General features: G+C 36.0%; 1 protein-coding gene across 2 annotated transcripts in view; it reads left to right on the top strand.

The window, feature by feature from the left end:
* Positions 1-16857, top strand: part of LOC127456528 (tumor protein p53-inducible protein 11-like) — a 75065-nt gene extending 58208 nt beyond the window's left edge. For both annotated transcript variants that reach the window (XM_051725074.1, XM_051725075.1), the window contains exons 4-8: positions 8358-8416; positions 10634-10682; positions 10811-10907; positions 12934-13035; positions 13774-16857. In XM_051725074.1, coding sequence (XP_051581034.1) covers positions 8358-8416; positions 10634-10682; positions 10811-10907; positions 12934-13035; positions 13774-13907 — 441 coding nt within the window. In that variant the 3' untranslated portion in view covers positions 13908-16857. The remainder of the gene's footprint in view (positions 1-8357; positions 8417-10633; positions 10683-10810; positions 10908-12933; positions 13036-13773) is intronic.
* The last annotated feature ends 1481 nt before the right edge of the window (positions 16858-18338 follow it).

The following is an 18338-nucleotide window of genomic DNA, read 5'->3' as shown; positions in this document are numbered from 1 at the left end:
GTATTTGATACCAAAATGGCAACGGTTCTAATGTGTGTAGTATCTGAATGCCGTGTGCTATATTTAAATTTTTGACGCAAGCTTCGGGAAGGGCAAGATTATTTGTAAAAAGGTTATTGCTCACAAAAATCTCTCAAATGACTTAAGTTTTTTGCACTACCTTTTATAATGCTTGATTGGTGCTTTTTTTTTTTTTTTCCATGTTTGGAACAGACATAGTCACTATAAACTGGCAAGAGCTGCATACATTTTCTTTAAAAGAAAAATACTCTCATTGTGTTCCACAGAAAAATAACCGCTTATGGATTTAGAATGACATGAGGATGAGTAAATAATGACAGACATTTACTGAGATTGCAATGAAATATCTTCTCACAGTACACAGCTGTAAATGGGTTGCAACCTCACAATGACAGATTTAGACTTTCACTGTTACTTTTCCTTCCTTGCTTTGCAAACTTTTTTCCGCCACACATGTGCCAGTGCTTGATGAATGAGGGAGCGTGCGGTCACACAGGCTTGATTATTCTCTCTACAACAGCATTGTTTATTTCTTCCTCTTCCTGCCTTCCCTCTGCCTCTGCTTACTTGCTTGTGCCACACTATTCTGAATTATGATTCCTGCTAAATGTGTCTGACGCTGATGATTCAGGTCTGCTTCCTGGAGAAGGGTCTGTTCCTGTGAATAACACTTATTCCAGAATGACTGCACAGATGCATGATTCAGTAATGTCACAGCAGCCACAGGCTGAACTTGGGAACATGTTCACAATGATGTCAGAAATACATGATCGGCACCTAGTGAAGCATTGTTATTTGTGCATAATTGTGCTTTTTGGTGTAATCATGGACATTGGGGAGGAGACGAACTACTCGAAGGAAAATAGAAATGGAAGTCCCGCATTTCCGTTAAAAGAGACGATCGCCTTTTTAATAGTTTATTTACTTTAAAATGTGCATGCGCATTAGCTGGTCCGGCCTGAAGAATAGTGTTATTTAGCATGATTTGAACTAAAGAAGTACAATTTTTGATACCATTGTTGTCAGATTGTACTGCTGAGTGAAAAATTTTATTGGAATGACATTTTGACAGATTTTTGATGATTAAAGCTTTTCCCTGTTCAAGTAGACAGAGCTGTACTTGTATGCCTATTTCCAGGGACGTAGCAAGTGGATCCTGACCAATATGGGATTTTTGAGACCGATACCAGTTTTAGAGGGGGAAAATTCACCGATTACCGATATGGTGGCCGATATAGTTCATTTTTGAGATGGAATGAAAACAGACCTTTTCTATGTGGATTGTGCACCGATTTTGCACCGATATGACTATGCAAAGGTACTCAGAAGGCTAATTTCTTAAACAAATATTTTTATCAAAGAATATTTGACATTATTATTATTATTATACATTGTCAACAAATTCTAGAAATGAACACTAAGAAAATAAAGAGTAAATATACAATAATAGCTAAATGAACATCAGTACTGTATGTTTAGTATAAGTCAACTGCTGACCATTTAAATAAAGAATAAATAAAAATACAATAAATAGCTAAATAAACATCAGTACTGTTTAGTATCAGTCAAATGCTGACCAATTAAATACAGAATAAATTAAAATTATAGCTAAATAAAAATCAGTACTGTATGTTTAGTATCAGTCAGTGGCTGACCATTTAAATAAAGAGTCAATTCAAATAAAATAAATAGCTAAATAAACATCAGTACTGTTTAGTATCAGTCAAATGCTAACTATTTTAATACTGCCAGTCAATCAGGGGCAGGTTGTAAAACAAGAAGCATTTACACCTGCCGAGTCAAGAGATAGACCGCGGCAGCGGTGTTACACTGTATTCTGCTATACAAGTTCAGGGGAAAATTTCAACAGTGGGAAACAAGACTTTTAAATATTATGTTTTATAAATGCAACGACTGGAATTGTTCGGTTGAAGGGGGTACCAAACTGCGAATCCTGAACTAAACCGTTTGGTGAATACATGTTTACATATTAGCTTCCACTCAGCTGACAAGCGATGAAAGTAGCTAGGTGGTTAGCTAGTTAGCTGTAAGCTCGTTGTCACGGAGAGTAAAAGATGGACCAGCATTGCGTCTCACCAACTAGGTAACAACGTAGCGTGAAATCAAGTCCTCGTGGTGGCGTAGTGACTCGCCTCAATCCGGGTGGTGGAGGACGAATCTCATTTGCCTCCGCGTCTGAGACCATCAATCTGCGCCTCTTATCACGTGGCTTGTTGAGCGCTTTACCGCGGAGACATAGCGCGTATGGAGGCTTCACGCTATTCTATTAAAAAATACAGTTTAGAATTTGTTGTGGGGTCCCCTTGACCTTTGGGCCCCTAGGATTATTACCACCTTTCACCCCACTAGCTACGGCCCTGCCTACTACCAACATAGAAAATATTTGCCTGAGGGTGTTATCAAGGATTATCAACATGCATGTTGAAAGGTTATCAACATGCATGTTGAAAAGTTTGAAAAATAAGCTGACCCTTTCTCCTAAATATATTTTAATTTAAATCGAAGCACACGTGATGTTGCGAGCAGAATTATCAGTTATTTGATGGAGCACCTGTATTATGCATTTTATGTGTTTATAACAGTAAGATTTCAGTCAGACTAAAGCATTTACTTGACATTTTAAAAATACGAACTGTTGTTCTAGTCCGACTGAAATCGAAACTTTTAAGTCCATGTAAATGTACTGACAGTTGTCTGGGAAGCATCTGTATACACTACAAACATGCATTTTCGATTACCTTCTAATGTGTGATTTGATCACTAAATGTTTTGCACTTGGTTTATTTAGCGTTATTCACTTGTGATCGGATCACCTGAAATGCATCTTAATACCATGTGTAAATGGGGCCCAAGATGTGCACAGAGTGAACTGTATTGCTGTAAAGGGACTTTGTTGTAATTGCCTGCAAATCATTAAAATTACATTTGCATCAGCCAATTGTTTTGGCAGTGGTTGAAAGACTTTGAGAAAGATGAAAAGATGGCAATGACTCCCTTGATCTCTCCATTTCCTTTTGCAATGTATATATCGTCAAAAGCATGTCTGTATTTACATATCTTCTCCAACACAACAAATAATTGAGCTGGGCTTTGGTAATAGCTCCCATAAGATTACACTCACCGCTCTGCTTGGCTTTCATCAGTTGCGTTCAGACTTTGACCTGGAGTAGCCTCTGATCGAGATGTCGGCACTCGCTGAGAAATTCTCTCAGAGGCAAAAGAAGCCAGCAACATTTCTGAAACATTTATGCTGTTTTAGAGCTCAGAAAGGTTTTTGCTGCTTAAATAAAATGACTAACCTTCTAAGGTCCTTCCAACACACCACAAGATAAACTGCAATTTGCAGTTGGTAAAACACTCTTTAAACTATAGTTTAAAGTGTTTTGCTTCTGTGAATCCTGATGGGAAATGTTCAAACTAGAAAGTTTAAAAAAGAAAGTTGAATGTTTCTAGTTAAAAATATAGTCTAATTATATAATTAGTCTGGAATTGTGAAAATAAACATTGTTTTCAAACAGATTTCTTAATAAATTAAAGAGTTTTATCACTCGCTTCATATTTGGAACTCCTGAAAGGTCCTTTTTAAGAGTTCTATCAAAAGAACCATAAAGGGTTCTTTGAGCCGGGTGGAAAGGTTTTACATAGAACATTTTAGGGGTTCCCATCATACATTTGGTTTTTGTTTAGTTTAAAAAAAAAAAAACATTTTTTTTATTTGTTTTATTACCAGGAGAATGTTTAATGGATGTGCAATTTGAATAGTTCATATGCTTTATCAATAAGAAAGTGAAATAACCATACAAAAGACATTTAAGTATTATTAAGTAAAGTATTTTTAATAGTTTGTATTTACAACAACACAAGCAATAATTAGCACAATTCATAATGCAATAGTTATGAGAATAGACTTAATAAATCCACAGGTTTGTAATAATGAGCTAAAGGTTAATTAGTAGTAATATTATTCATATAAAAATCATAAACATTAAATCATTTAATATTAACTATATGTTAACATTATAACCATAAGTAAGATTAATAAACAATTAAAAAACTAAGTAAAAACAAATAAAAATGACCAATGAAAAGCTGTTAAACAATTTTAGCACTGGGGCAGATACAGAATCATTTTGTTGCCACTGGCCTGACAAACTGAGTGAGGTCTTTTGGATACAACAAATTAAACTTCACTTCACTTTAGCCATCTCCATGCCAGTTTGATGCCCACTCTCTTCACTCTCTGAGGGGTCTTGACACCATATGAAAGATCAAGTTGAGGATGGATGTGCTGATCCCTGTAAGTAAGAGAAACATGAAATAGATGTGGTGTCAGTATGCAGAATAATTAAAAACAAAGAAACTGTTTTCTCTCTAAATTAAATTTATATTAAAACTTACATGAATAGGAGTGTTGTGTTTTATGAAGATGGTCAAACTAGTAATGCTACACTCCAGAGCCACTGCAAACAGACATTAACCATTATTATCATCACAATGCTAAAAACCTTGATGCAATTCAAAATAATGAGAAATTATAGAAAAATATGTACCTTTTATGACATATGCAATTGTTTTGAAGTCAAATGTCCCCTTTGACTTTCACTTGTCAAGTCTCTGATGATGTTGATGGCCAGAACTTCAGAAGTGCTCTGAGTTAGGTGAAGGTCTTTGCTAAAACCCATGTTCAATTAATATGGCATCTTCAATAAAAAAAAAAATACATAATTATCATATTTTTGTACATGACAATAAAACTACAAACAACAAATACTCACAAGTTGAGAAATTGAAACATTTTTATCATTCTTCGCTTTGACTTTGGACATTTGACATTCACACTCTTGAATAGAGCTTGATTAATCTCTTTATATCAGTGCAGTTGGCTCTGATGTGCTCATAGGTACTTGTTCCGTATTTCCCATGTTTTCTAGATGCAAAGAAAATTAAATTATAACATAACCTGGTATCAGGATTACTAGTCAATCCACATCAGAGATTTTAATGATTTAAGTTTAAAATTATTTACCTCCTGGTGGAGAATATCGCAGGCCTGGACAAAACAGATTTGTCGACATTCATTCTTTATGCTTGCTAATAAACATGTAAGTCATAAATGACAAGGAGTTAGGTCAAAATAATTAAAAATAACATAAAATTAATCAACAAATGTATTTCAGTTTCTTACCTACCAGGGTAATGTCACCCTCAAGCTTTCAGCTCAACCGACGTTCCGTGACATTAAAATTTGAAATAGGATGCTCGCTTGTTTTGATCAATCGCTTTAGATGCGCCTTTGCACTATGTAGAAAGGAGAAATACTGCGCTACATGCTCAAGTTGTTTGCTGTTAATGAAAAACACATTTTTTTTGCATAATTTGTTGAATTTTGAGTCAAGAGTAGACTATACCATAGACTATATATTAATACCAAGATAATTCTGTCATCTTAAAGAGAGAGGACATTGGATCTGATCATCTGTCATTTATCCTTTTTTAATAAAACCCAAAGCTATAGAAGTACATTGTAAAAGTGTATTATTTCTGCAGTATGAAATGCAAATGCAAAACTAACTATTTATAAACAAAACTTTCAATAATGTACAGTAATTTATGCTTAAACATACAGACATTCATACATACATTAAGCTATTGTCAACCCAGAGATCCTTTTTTGTTTCCAGAGAATCTTTTTAAATAGAACCTTTTTGGCATAAAGTGTTATTTGGAACTGAGTAAAGAACCCTAGTGTTCTATATAGAACCCCAAAGAACCTTTTTTTTTCTAAGAGTTGTCAGAATATATATATGTATGTGCATGTGTTATTTACAGGTATTAATTTTATTATTTGTTTTGCTGATAATTCATTGAGTTCATTTCTTCCCAACATTGGATTAGTCTTCTTCAACTCTTCTGAAATACCAGACGTTTTATTAAAATCTTAATTTTGAATTCAAGCTCAAACCAATTTGATTTTGAGGAAACAAGGAAATTTGACCTTTTGTACAAAGGAGTTAACATGATTAATGTCACAAATTTGATTAGTGACCTAGAAATAGTGCAGCTTTTTCATTTTACGTCAGCTCTTTTTTTCTTTTCTTTTATCCTAAAACTTTGTCAATTTCCAAGCTTTCACGTGTAATTCACAGATTTTCAGTGTGTATTGACAATGTGTATTTGAAGTTGTTATATTGTATTTTGTTGAGTAGCTGTCTCACTGTCTCATTTTTTTGACTCCTCATGCAGAAATCTGATTTTAATCTCTGCTCTTTTCACACTCGCAATCGTGAAATGATTTTGTGTCCGTCTACTTTTTGATACCTTTGTATTGTGTTGTCATTTCATTAACTTGAACAATCCATCAGTGGATGACGGGTTAAAATTAATATTTTGTTTGTGTGTGGCTTTGTGCTTGGGTTACAACATAACCCAGCTCTATTGGATATGTTCCGAAAGATTTCTCTGTTTATTTTGGATCCTACCCAGAATGTTTTATGTGGGGGTTTGGTTTAGGGGATAGAAAATCCCTGCTGAAAACAACAGATTGGTTTACAGGTCTTGGCTGGTCTTCCATGGTCCCAAGCTCAGTCATGCTGAGAGACAAGCTAGACCAGATAAGACCACCTGGTTTTAGATGTTTTTTCAGCAGGGATATCATTAGCTCAGTATAACAACAATAGACATCAATGGAAAGTCCCCACTATGATAGGAAAGCAAATGTGTTTGTGCAGTCTGATTGTATGGTTTCAGCTAGGTTTGGTCTACATTCTGGCAGTAATTAGCACATCCCAGTATAAAAGGCAACAGCCGTGCCTGCTGTATCACTGTAGCTGGATTCACAAGGACCAGCACAATCCTGGCCCTCATAATTTGCCTTCTGTCTTCATCTCTTCATGCTTATTTCCCACCTCTTTGCTTCCATTCTGTCTCTCCCTCACCTTTTTTTTTTAATCTCTCTATTGCGCTCTCATCCTGTTTTTATTTTTTTCACACTCCCTTTGAAGGAGGCCACACAGATGTACTCACACCTGCTCACAGTACTCTCCTAGCTTTTAAGCATGGTACCAGTCTGTCGCAATGAATAGGATTTTGAAGCGGTGGCTTTTTATTGGCTTTTCACTGAGAAGGAATGAAACATCATAACTGCTAATCCGTCACAGCTTGATGGGGGTTCATAATGTCATCAATTATTGCAGTTCAGCAAACCTGAAGGTGTGACTCAGATAACAGGATTCTTCCTCACACAGATTTATAGGAGAGTAATCTAGCATGTGATTAATTCCATTCTCTTTCTGAGCCTAACTTCAATGTCAGCATACCTGGGGACATTCAGGACACAGGGAAAGATAAACGCACTTACATGCTGGAGTGATTCTGCTAAATTATCATTCCATGTGTGAATGTAATACAGGAGTCACTCCCACCATTAAAAGTAATGCAGTGTCTTGTCATCGACTGCATTTGTGACATTAAAATGTAAATGTCATGTTTGTAAATCAAATCTGTGGTGAATTTTTTGCAGGCTTGGTTGTGGTCAGTGTCCATATCCATTTTTCGTTGTTATGTACATTCTGATACATATTCTCTCATAGTAATTTTCAGCAGCTTTTTTTTCCATCTCATTTTTCTTACACAGAAAAGCTTTCTCTGGAAAGCAAAATGCTCCTTTAGGAGAAATGCATGCTCTTCTTATTTATTAAATTGGTTTAAGCAGCCATATGGGAATCCATGGTTACACTGCTTATCATAGAACATTCTCACCTCCCCAAAAAGATGATTAAACAATAAAGTATATTGCCAACACTTTCCCTTGTAGTGCAGCCGCTTTTGTTTTTTACAGCTATGAAAATGGAGTAGGTGGGTATGTTGAAAGACAGCCATAAACTTGGATATGTGTGAATCTGTGGAAATCATCAGAGACTTAATGCGGGAGGCTGCATTGGCTAATTTATCAAATTGGATTTCATCATAAATATAGTGTGATATTAATCCACCTATCCACCTGTGGCCCCCAGACATCAGTGTTGACAGAAGGTTTCTTCACTTATATTAAAGATGTCTTTGTGATTTGCACTATACGACTGCAGCTAACAAACCATGTACTATTAATTCATCATGCTTCAAACTGATAGGGTCGTTATTATTCATCTGAAAGCAATGCAGAATGATAAATCCATGTCTTTCATGTTTAATTTTGAATTCTTTTGGAAATGACACTTCTTGAAATGACAATTTGTATTATTCTGAGTGTAGCGTTTTTCTCTCTTGTCCCCTCTCTCTCTCTCTCTCTCTCTGCCTCACTTCACTTCCTCTCTCAGATCAGTCAGATGCTGGGGAATGAGATTAAGTTTGCCGTTCGGGAGCCTGTGGGACTGAGGTAAAACAACATCCCTCTGCTGTTCCATTTCTCTCTCTGTACTACAGTGCTTAGGGGACTTTTCCCTAGAACACCTCATTAATTACATTTTGCCTTGGGTCACCAATACAGAAAAAAGCAGGCCTTTAAGCGAAGTTATTTTGACTGGCCACAGCTGAACTAGCTGAACCGTGAACTCTTTAAGTGTACATGTTCAGCCTGTATTTAAGCAATGAGTACTGTTTTATCAGAACAGCTAAACCTCTGTCTGTCGCTGTACACCTGATGAACACTAAATCAATGCAAAGCATTTATGTCAAAAAAAATTTTTTTTAAATCCCTGCAATAGAGGTCTGATAATTTATGTGCATTCTTAATGTAATTCTCTCCAAATATCTCCAAACATCACTTTGAATTTTGCACCATTCAAGGCCATACCACATCTTTAGAATATTAACAGTATAGTCAGGTCTAAAAGTCTGAGCCCACTAGTGAAAATACTTTTATTTCACATTTTTCTAATTCAATGTGATTTTTCTCATTTAAACTTGCACTCAATGAGCACTTTATTAGGAACACTATATTAATACTGGGAAGGGCCTCCCATTGCTCTCAAAACAGCCTCAATTCTTCATAACATGGATTCCACAAGATGTTGGAAACATTCATTTGAGATTCTGGTCCATGTTGACATGAATGCATCATGCAATTTCTGCAGAATTGTCAGCTGCACATTCATGCTCTACCACATCCCAAAGGTGATCTACTGGATCCGGTGACTTGGAAGGCCACTGAAGAACAGTGAACTCATTATGTTCATGAAACAAGTTTGAGATGACTTCTGCTTTGTGACATAGTGCATTATCATCTTTTAAGTAGCCATTAAAAGATGGGTAAATGTGGCCATCAATAATAGTCGAATAGGCTGTGGCATTCAAGCGATGATTGATTGGTATTAACAGGCCCAAAGTGTGCCAAGAAAACATTCCCAACACCATTACACCACCGCCACCAACCTGGACTGTTGACACAAGCAAATTGGTTCTATGGACTCATGCTGTTGGCGCCAAATTCTGACCCTACCATCTGTGTGTCTCAGAAGAAATCGAGATTCATCAGACCAGGCTACATTTCTCCAGTCTTCAACTGTCCAGTTTTGGTGAGCCTGTGCCCACTGCAGCCTCAGCTTTCTGTTCTTGGCTGACAGAAGTGGAACCTGATGTGGTCTTCTGCTGTTGTAGCCGATCTGCCTTAAGGTTTGACGTGTTGTGCATTCTGAGATGCTATTCTGCTCACAATTGTACAGAGTGGTTATCTGAGTTACTGTAGCCTTTCTGTCAGCTCCAACCAGTCTGGCCATTCTCCGTTGACCTCTCTCATCAACAAGGCTTTTACGTCTGCAAAACTGCCGTTCACTGGATATTTTTTATTTTTGGCACCATTCTGAGTAAACTCTAGAAACTCTTGTATGTGAAAATCCCAGGAGATTAGCAGTTACAGAAATACTCAAACCCAAGCCCATCTGGCACCAATAATCATGCCACGGTCAAAATCACTGAGATCACATTTTTTCCCCATTCTGATGGTTGATGTGAACATTAACTGAAGTTCCTGACCTGAATCTGCATGATTTTAGGCATTGCACTGCTGCCACATGACTGGCTGATTAGATAATCGGATGAAAAAGTTGGTGTACATGTGTTCCTAATTAAGTGCCCAGTGAGTGTATTTTATCAGAATAAAATTTTTAGTGAAAAGTTTGATTGAAAAATGAACCTGATTTTCTTATTATTATTTACTGTAGTATATTCCCCTTTTGCTTTAATGACAAAATGCACCCAAGCTGGCATGGACTCAAGTTTGTGCAAAACATGATGATCCATTTTATCCCAGCATGACTTGAGAATGTTCCAAAGAGAAATCTGACCTTTGGTTTAAATGAGTTAACATGGTCAGTGTCACAAATTTTGATTATATGATTAGTGACCTAGAAATAGTGTAGAATCCTAAATGTCTTTACAACAAAACGTTTCTGTTTAAAAAAAAATTAAATCCTAAATCTTTCTTTTTCTTTAAAATTAAATAACATTTTGAATCGCATGTTTCAAATAAGGTCTCAGAGACTTTTAAACCCCACTGTATATCATTGCTGAACTGCCCTCGGCATTTTAGAATGGACAATGCACAGTCAAAGTTAGCTGTCTTCTTCATTGACTCTGATGTCTTTCCTTTGTCAAGGTTATGGATTCTCTTCTCTGCTGTGATTTTCACTGTCATGGCCCTTTTGGTAAGTTCAGTATCTCAACACTTCTAGTAACTATTGCATTGGAGTTGCACCATCACATTTGTTATGCTTCCTTACTATCTTTAGCCTTATATAATAATAACCCTCGTGATGTTGTATGTTTTTTAAAGGCCCTAGCCTTCCCTAACCAGCTATATGAGGTTGTATTTGATCAAGAGCAAACAGCCACCAGTGTTTCTATACGTCTCTATGGAGGGGCCATTCTGAGTAAGTCATGTTCTCTATTATCATATTAAGAATAATGGAGCTCTGTCTCATTCCAGAATGCTTCTAACAGTCCTGCATAACCTAATGATCTTTCACAGCCTTAGTTAGAGGTTGCAATGTGGTCAGCAAATCTATTGATGGGCCTTAAACAGACTGCCCTATGTGTCTTTATACCCTTCCACACAAGTGACTTTTATTAGGGTTTGTGTTTTTGTTTAAGTGACTAAATGGCCAGTCAGCCTGTGGATTGTGAAAAACGAGGAGGAAATATTTCCACTAGGACTGCATGCTTTCTGCCGCTCATTCATTTACGTTCGTACTTCCGTTTTGAAATAAAGCAGCTCACTAGTTTCTGGTTATATGTGTTTACAATGTACCGTAGTTGTGTAGTTCCCGAAACTCCACTTAGATGAGTGTTTGGAAGAAGATTTTAATGTCCGGACATTTTCAAAGACGGGAGAAGAAAAATTCTGAATATTACTGTGTGCGTCTTCAAAATTCAGTGGAAGAACAGTTTTCAGAGCATTAATTCAGCCTAAGCTAATCTGAGAAAGCAATGGTGTGTATACACACCAAGCACATTTCACCATTTCTTTTCACACAGAGGTCTGTGGAAGACATTTAACCACAAATTAGCTTGTGACAAATGACAGAAGGTTGAAGGAGACTAGTAAAGGTACCAGCACTCTTTGAATAAAACAACTACACGCTTCAAACACTGCAATGCTCCATGTGTGAGGGAGGACAGAGACCTGATGAAAGCATGCATCAACTTGTTTTTATTAAATGTGTGTTTTAATCCCTTTTTAGTGTCATCGTTGCATTAATGTTGAAATGTAAATGGAAAAGTAGAAGAGCTGGCAAACATAATGAGTTATAACATTTGAAATTGATTACAAATGTGGTGTTTGCACAAATTAGTAGTACAATTATTCAGCTTGCCCTCAAAAATGTATGAACTATATGAGACATCATTTTAATATTGCTCCTTTAATCCTCCTTGTAATTCTTAAGTCTGTCAGTGTGTATGTGTCTGCTGTTGTTCTTTAGTGACTATCAGGGTGACATGAACAAGAAGCCCCCGGTGAAAATTTCCACTGAAGTTCAACTCACTGGAACAGCTATCATTTTCTGTCATCTTAGTTATTTCAGTTTCTCTTTTATGCCCTTTTGTTCTCTTTTTTCCTCTTTTTATTTATCTTTCATTTCTGAATGTCTCTTTCCTCCTTTATTTATAAAGTGTCTCATTTACACTTACACTACACTTACCTACACTAACTTATAAACCTGAATAATTAGAATGTGTTTGTTCTCACTACTATCATGGCAACAACACCTCATTGTTTGGAAAATTGCAAACCTCATCTTTCTTTTATAGGGTCTGTTCAAAATCATTGCAAAGTTAAGTGTATATACTGTATATATCACATTGAAAATCTTGGATGCAAAATCCAGTTGAAGCCTGGAAATTAAGTTGAAGGATTTTTAAACATTTACAACAAAGAAATATTATGATATAAAATGAAAATAAATATTTAAGATTCTGCACTATTTCAAGGTCGCTAATCAAATAAGCACATTTGTGACATTGACCATGTTAACAAGTTAACACTTGTACAAAAGGTCAGATTTCCTTGTTTCCATTGAAGCACACAAAATGCTCTTTAAAACTTTCTCAAATCATGTTGGATTATAATTCATTAGGTTTTGCACAAACTTGTAGAGTCCATACCAGCTCAAGTTCATGCTTTCAATAAAGCAAAACATAAGAAATTCTGAAATTCATGTTTGTTTTCAATTCAAATTGTTATGCTAATAACATTTAATTTATTAAATAAAAAAAAAATGCAAAATAGAAACATTTTTACTATGGTCTCATACATTTGCACCCCACTTTATGAATTTAGAATTGTGGAGAGAATATTGATATTTACATCACATAAATCCTTATCATCTACATGTTGTCCTGCAATATCCTGCAGAATGTTTGCTCATTCTGTTTCCTATTTGTGCCCTATTTTGTCAGGTCTCTCTCTGATCATGTGGAATGGCTTGTACACTGCGGAGAAGGTCATCATCCAGTGGACATTACTCAGCGAGGCCTGCTACTTTGCCATTCAGTTTTTAGGTTTGTATTGAGATGTAAATCTGTATGTGTTTTGTGCATGCTGGATTCCACAGCTGTGGATGGACAGTGTAATGTCTTGATGACACTGCCCTCTAGTGGTTGTGGTCCTTCAGTGGATTCAAGATTCAAGTGTTTACACACATAGTGTACTTTATACATTCCCTGTGCTTTATACTGCATAAATACAGCTGGTTAAAATGTTTCAAGTAATAAGTCTCCTACAGAATGCTGTTTTTCCTCAATACTATTCAAACTCCCTATAATATACCCTAACTACATTTTTAAAAAAAAATTGATAAAATTTTTATGTTATAAATATTTAATACAAAAAATAAATATTTTTAATGTTATTTTTATTTTTTTTATCAATTTACAAATTACATTTAATTTAATACATTTTTTATTAAAATTACAATTAAATTTTAATTTATTACATATGAACAATCACACATCATGTTCATTTCAGACTGCAAGCTCACAACAAAAATAACGGGTAAAGTAACCTTTATTTTTATTTTATTTTTAGCTGTGATGTAGTTTCAGATTCGAAGCACCACCACTGAATAACGAGTAATGATATTAACCCCATAAACTACACACCAATGTGCTGTATCAGTAGGCCTAAAAACAACAACGTCTAATTAGTCTTTTTGATATTTATCAAAAATGTACCATATTTTCGTCAAAAATGTCTATGTTCAGATCATTTATGCATTTGTACACTTTTTTGTGTTACAGTCACTTCCGTCACTCTGGTGGAACTGGGTTCCCTTCCAAATAATGCCATCCTCCTCCTCCTCAGTCGCATCTTCTTCCTCATTGTCACGCTGTCCTACTACTACCAACTGGGACGTCGGCCAAAGAAAATCTGAGAGCCCCACACACACCAGCCCAACACACCTGGGGCTCGGGGAGTTAAGAGATGGGCCGCTGGGCTGGAGATTTCATCATAAGCTTTGAACAGTGATACACTCAAACATCACCAATCTGTCCACCTGGCGTTGAGCCTTACTGCAAGGACAGCGCCAAACCCCAGGCCTTTATTTTAATTTCCAGCTTAAACACAACACTGGAGTATGCCTTTACAAGCATCTCTTTTTGTTTTTTTGTTTTTTGTGGGAAATGCTCACAATGTTGTAAAGTGAATTCTGTTTGTCTTTTGGTTAGTGCGGTGACAGTGTAGCACTCCTCATTCAGCGTTTCTTGTGTAAGGTATTGCACACTGTAGCCGAGCTTGGAATGCTGGTGTAACTGTCTGTAGCTACTGTATGGTTTCAGTAAAACTGTAAACATTTTTATGTAGAAATGCCAATGACTACTAGATCCTAGTCATGTGACGTGTGTAAGGGTGGCTATTAAACAATAGAATGTGTTTTTTACGTGTGGGTTTTTCATAAACAATATAACTATTATTATTAATGCTGTAAATGGAGTTAAAAACATAGCCACCCAGCTCTTGTACTTGAGGATCATGACTGCCTGGCGTGTGTATCTGTATTCATGTAGATGGCTTTATCACTGTACCAGAAACATCCTGATTTACATGGCTACAGACACTCGCCGTTCTCATATGGAAATGGTTATGAAAAGTTATCTATGCTTTATTCGACAGACACAACAGATCAACTGAAATTGTCCAGTTATGTAGTCGGTGCATGGAACTCGTGAGATTATGTTAGAACAAAGCCTCTTCAGTTTTATCGTTTCAGGAACTTCATCGTTAAAGTGTTTTTTAATGTGAACTAATTGTCCATATTTCAGATAACAGATTTAGTTTTTGTTTGTGTCAATGTGCACTGCTAAAACAACTTTTTCTTTCGGTAATGCCACAGAACATGGTTGTGTAGCACGATGGCATGTCGCATTCATTTTAACAACCAGTGTAGCAGTATTTTCCTAATATTGCCTTAACATTCTAAACTGCACAAGTGTTCCACATGTCGGCACACTGCCAGTTGTTTGTATTGTTATCTGGATAAAGCAATATATATATATTATATATATAATTTTGTTTTTTTATTATTTTATTTTTTTTCTGTTGATTGAAAATGTTTCAGTTGCTTATTTATTGGCCTGCCCCAAAGTTTTTGCTGAAATTAGTTTAGATTTGTATTATTATTTTGGTTAGTGGTATCACTAGCAAGTTTATTGTCTGAGAAATTCTGAAATGATCTTGTATATCCATGATGACAGTTGTTCTTATGTGAGGTCTGCTGAGATAAACAGTGTAAAAAGTGTGTGTGTGTTTGTGTGTGTGTGGACACCTGCTGCCCTCTGTGTATTTGATAGCTTATGGTGTACAACCCCCCATAAACATAATGGATTTCAGAGCCTTTTGAAATAACTTTTCATCTCTAACTTTGTATTCTCTTGAGGCTGCTGATCATGATTGGGTATATGGAAGGAAACAATACATTTAGCAAGCAACTATATAGCAGATAACTGTTTTTAAGTGTACCATGCCACTTGTAGGTTTTCATACACAGTTGATAGAGCTTATGTGGAGGCTAAACAGTGTGTAATATTGTGTATGTGCACAAAAGTAGCAGTTACTCTTTGTGAGGTCTAATTAGGTGTTCACATTTGGCTCGGCCATGCTTAAACCTCTGCTCTACATAGCTTAAAGGTATAGTTCAACCAAAAATGAATATTCTCTCATCATTTATTCACCCTCATACCTTCCCAGATGTGTATGACTTTGTTTCTTCTGCTGAACTCAAACAGATATTTCTAGAAGAATATTTCAGCTCTGTAGGTCCATACAATGCAAGTGAATGGTAATCAGGTCTTTGAAGCTCCAAAAAGCAGATAAGGTCAGCATAAAAGTAATCTATATGACTCCAGAGTTTTAATCCATGTCTTCTGAAGTTATCCAGTTGGTTTTGGGTGAGAACAGACCAAAATGTAACTCCTTTTTCACGGTACGTCTAGCTGCATGCGCAGAGCACTAGTTGGTGCTATTGGAAGTATAATCGAGCTTTAAATCATGATTGCCAAGGAGACTGCTGTCAAGATGTACAGTGATAAAGGAGTTTTCACTTCAGAAGACATTGATTAAACCACTGGAGTCTGATGGATAATGTTTATGCTGCCTTTGTGTTTTTGGAGTTATGAACCTACAGAGCTGAGATATTCTTCTAAAAATCTACATTTGTGTTCTGCAGAAGAAAGAAAGCCATACACATCTGGGATGGCATAAGGGTGAGTAAATGAGAGAATTTAAATTTTTGGGTGAACTAACTCTTTACAATGGGTAATAAGTTGAAAGGAACAACCTTGTAGAGGCTCATGATACAGTTTCTTTCACAAGATTTAGTCTCCTTTACATGTAAACAGGTTCACAATTTAGCAGTAGCCTACTAATCTCAGATATAGATTCCAAACATTTGTTCTGTGGCGCTCCTCTCACTGTTCTGCATATATTTGCAAATATTTTCATCTATAAATTGAAATGTTAGTTTCTTTGGTGCGGAACCATCCTAACCAGTAATTCAGAATAAGTACGGTTTTTACGGAGTGTTCTGTTCCTTTCATTTACCTCTCATTAAAAAGAACAATTTTTCCTTTTAACACTTGCCCAACTTATGACAATGATGGCAAATGCCAAACATAAACCATTTGCTATTCATGACTCCTGAGAATTATGTTGCCATGGAATTAGAAATAAATATCCAGTTATCTAATAATGGTATGGCTTCAGTTGTTTGCAGATGGTATACTTATAAGGCACTGAAGGAATGTTGATGTACTTTTTAAATGTGTGTGTAAATATTTTATTGAGAGATGTTATGACCTGCATTATCTTTTTGAATAAAGAAAATGTACAACATATTATATCATATCAGTTATTCAAGGTATTTTATTGTTATTATAAATGCTTAAGCTGCCATCCTCTCCCATGAGGTGCAGGACCAGTTGTTTTTAATGATGATTTAAGCTTTTAGTCAGCATATTGTTTGATTTAAACTAAAACTTAAAGATAATCTGTAAATCTATTAATAGCTAAATAGTTCTAATTTTTAGCCAAGAAGAGGTCTACCTTGGTCTCAATTAGGTCCTTGTTTAATGTAAAGGGTTATTTTTAAGAACCTAAAGCAATGGTATACACATTTGAACAGTATTTAAGTAGATATTCCTAGAATTTAAAATATTAAATATTCTTTCTTAACGACTCTTCATCTATGGCTACAGATTTGCCCTTTAAAGCGGCTTCACACAACCGTCACGCGATCTCGTGCAGGATCGGTCTGGCAGACTTCCTGGAATTTAAACACATTTATTACTAAATATAGTACATTTTGATTTGTGCTTTAACTGTCATTTTGCATTTACAAAAATGGAGCTCCTACAACCCCAATTCTGAAAAAGTTGGGACAGTATGAAAAATGCTAATAAAAACAAAAAGGAGTGATTTGTAAATTATATTCACCATTTGCTATATTGAAAGCACTACAACTACACATTTGATGATGTTTTACCTTGTGAATCTCATTGTTTGTTTTTTTCTTTTTTCTTTTTTAATGTACAATAATTTCAAATCAGATGATTGCAACATGCTCCAAAAAAGTTGTGTCAGTCGAGTGTTTTCCACTGTGAAACATCAACATTTATTCTAAAAACACTTATTAAGCATTTGGGCACTGAAGACACGTGTTTAAGTTTAGAAATTGAATTTTCCCCCATTCACAATTGTATGGGGTCTTCGTTGTCGTATGGTGAGCTTCATAATGTGCCACACATTCTCAATTGGAGACAGGTCAGGACTGCAGGCAGGCCAATCTAGCACCTGCACCTCTGCTTATTCGGCCAGTAAGTGGTTTGAAGTTGACCTGCTGAAAAATGCAAGGACGTCCCTGGAAAAGACGGTGCTGGATGGCAGTACAGGTGCATCTCAATAAATTAGAATGTCGTGGAAAAGTTCATTTATTTCAGTAATTCAACTCAAATTGTGAAACTCGTGTATTAAATAAATTCAATGCACACAGACTGAAGTAGTTTAAGTCTTTGGTTCTTTTAATTATGATGATTTTGGCTCACATTTAACAAAAACCCACCAATTCAATCTCAAAAAATTAGAATATGGTGACATGCCAATCAGCTAATCAACTCAAAACACCTGCAAAGGTTTCCTGAGCCTTCAAAATGGTCTCTCAGTTTGGTTCACTAGGCTACACAATCATGGGGAAGGCTGCTGATCTGACAGTTGTCCAGAAGACAATCATTGACACCCTTCACAAGGAGGGTAAGCCACAAACATTCATTGCCAAAGAAGCTGGCTGTTCACAGAGTGCTGTATCCAAGCA

The sequence above is a fragment of the Myxocyprinus asiaticus genome, chromosome 18 (assembly GCF_019703515.2).
Source record: "Myxocyprinus asiaticus isolate MX2 ecotype Aquarium Trade chromosome 18, UBuf_Myxa_2, whole genome shotgun sequence".
In the NCBI taxonomy this organism is placed as follows: domain Eukaryota; kingdom Metazoa; phylum Chordata; class Actinopteri; order Cypriniformes; family Catostomidae; genus Myxocyprinus; species Myxocyprinus asiaticus.
This window is presented reverse-complemented; position numbering and strand designations above follow the sequence as displayed.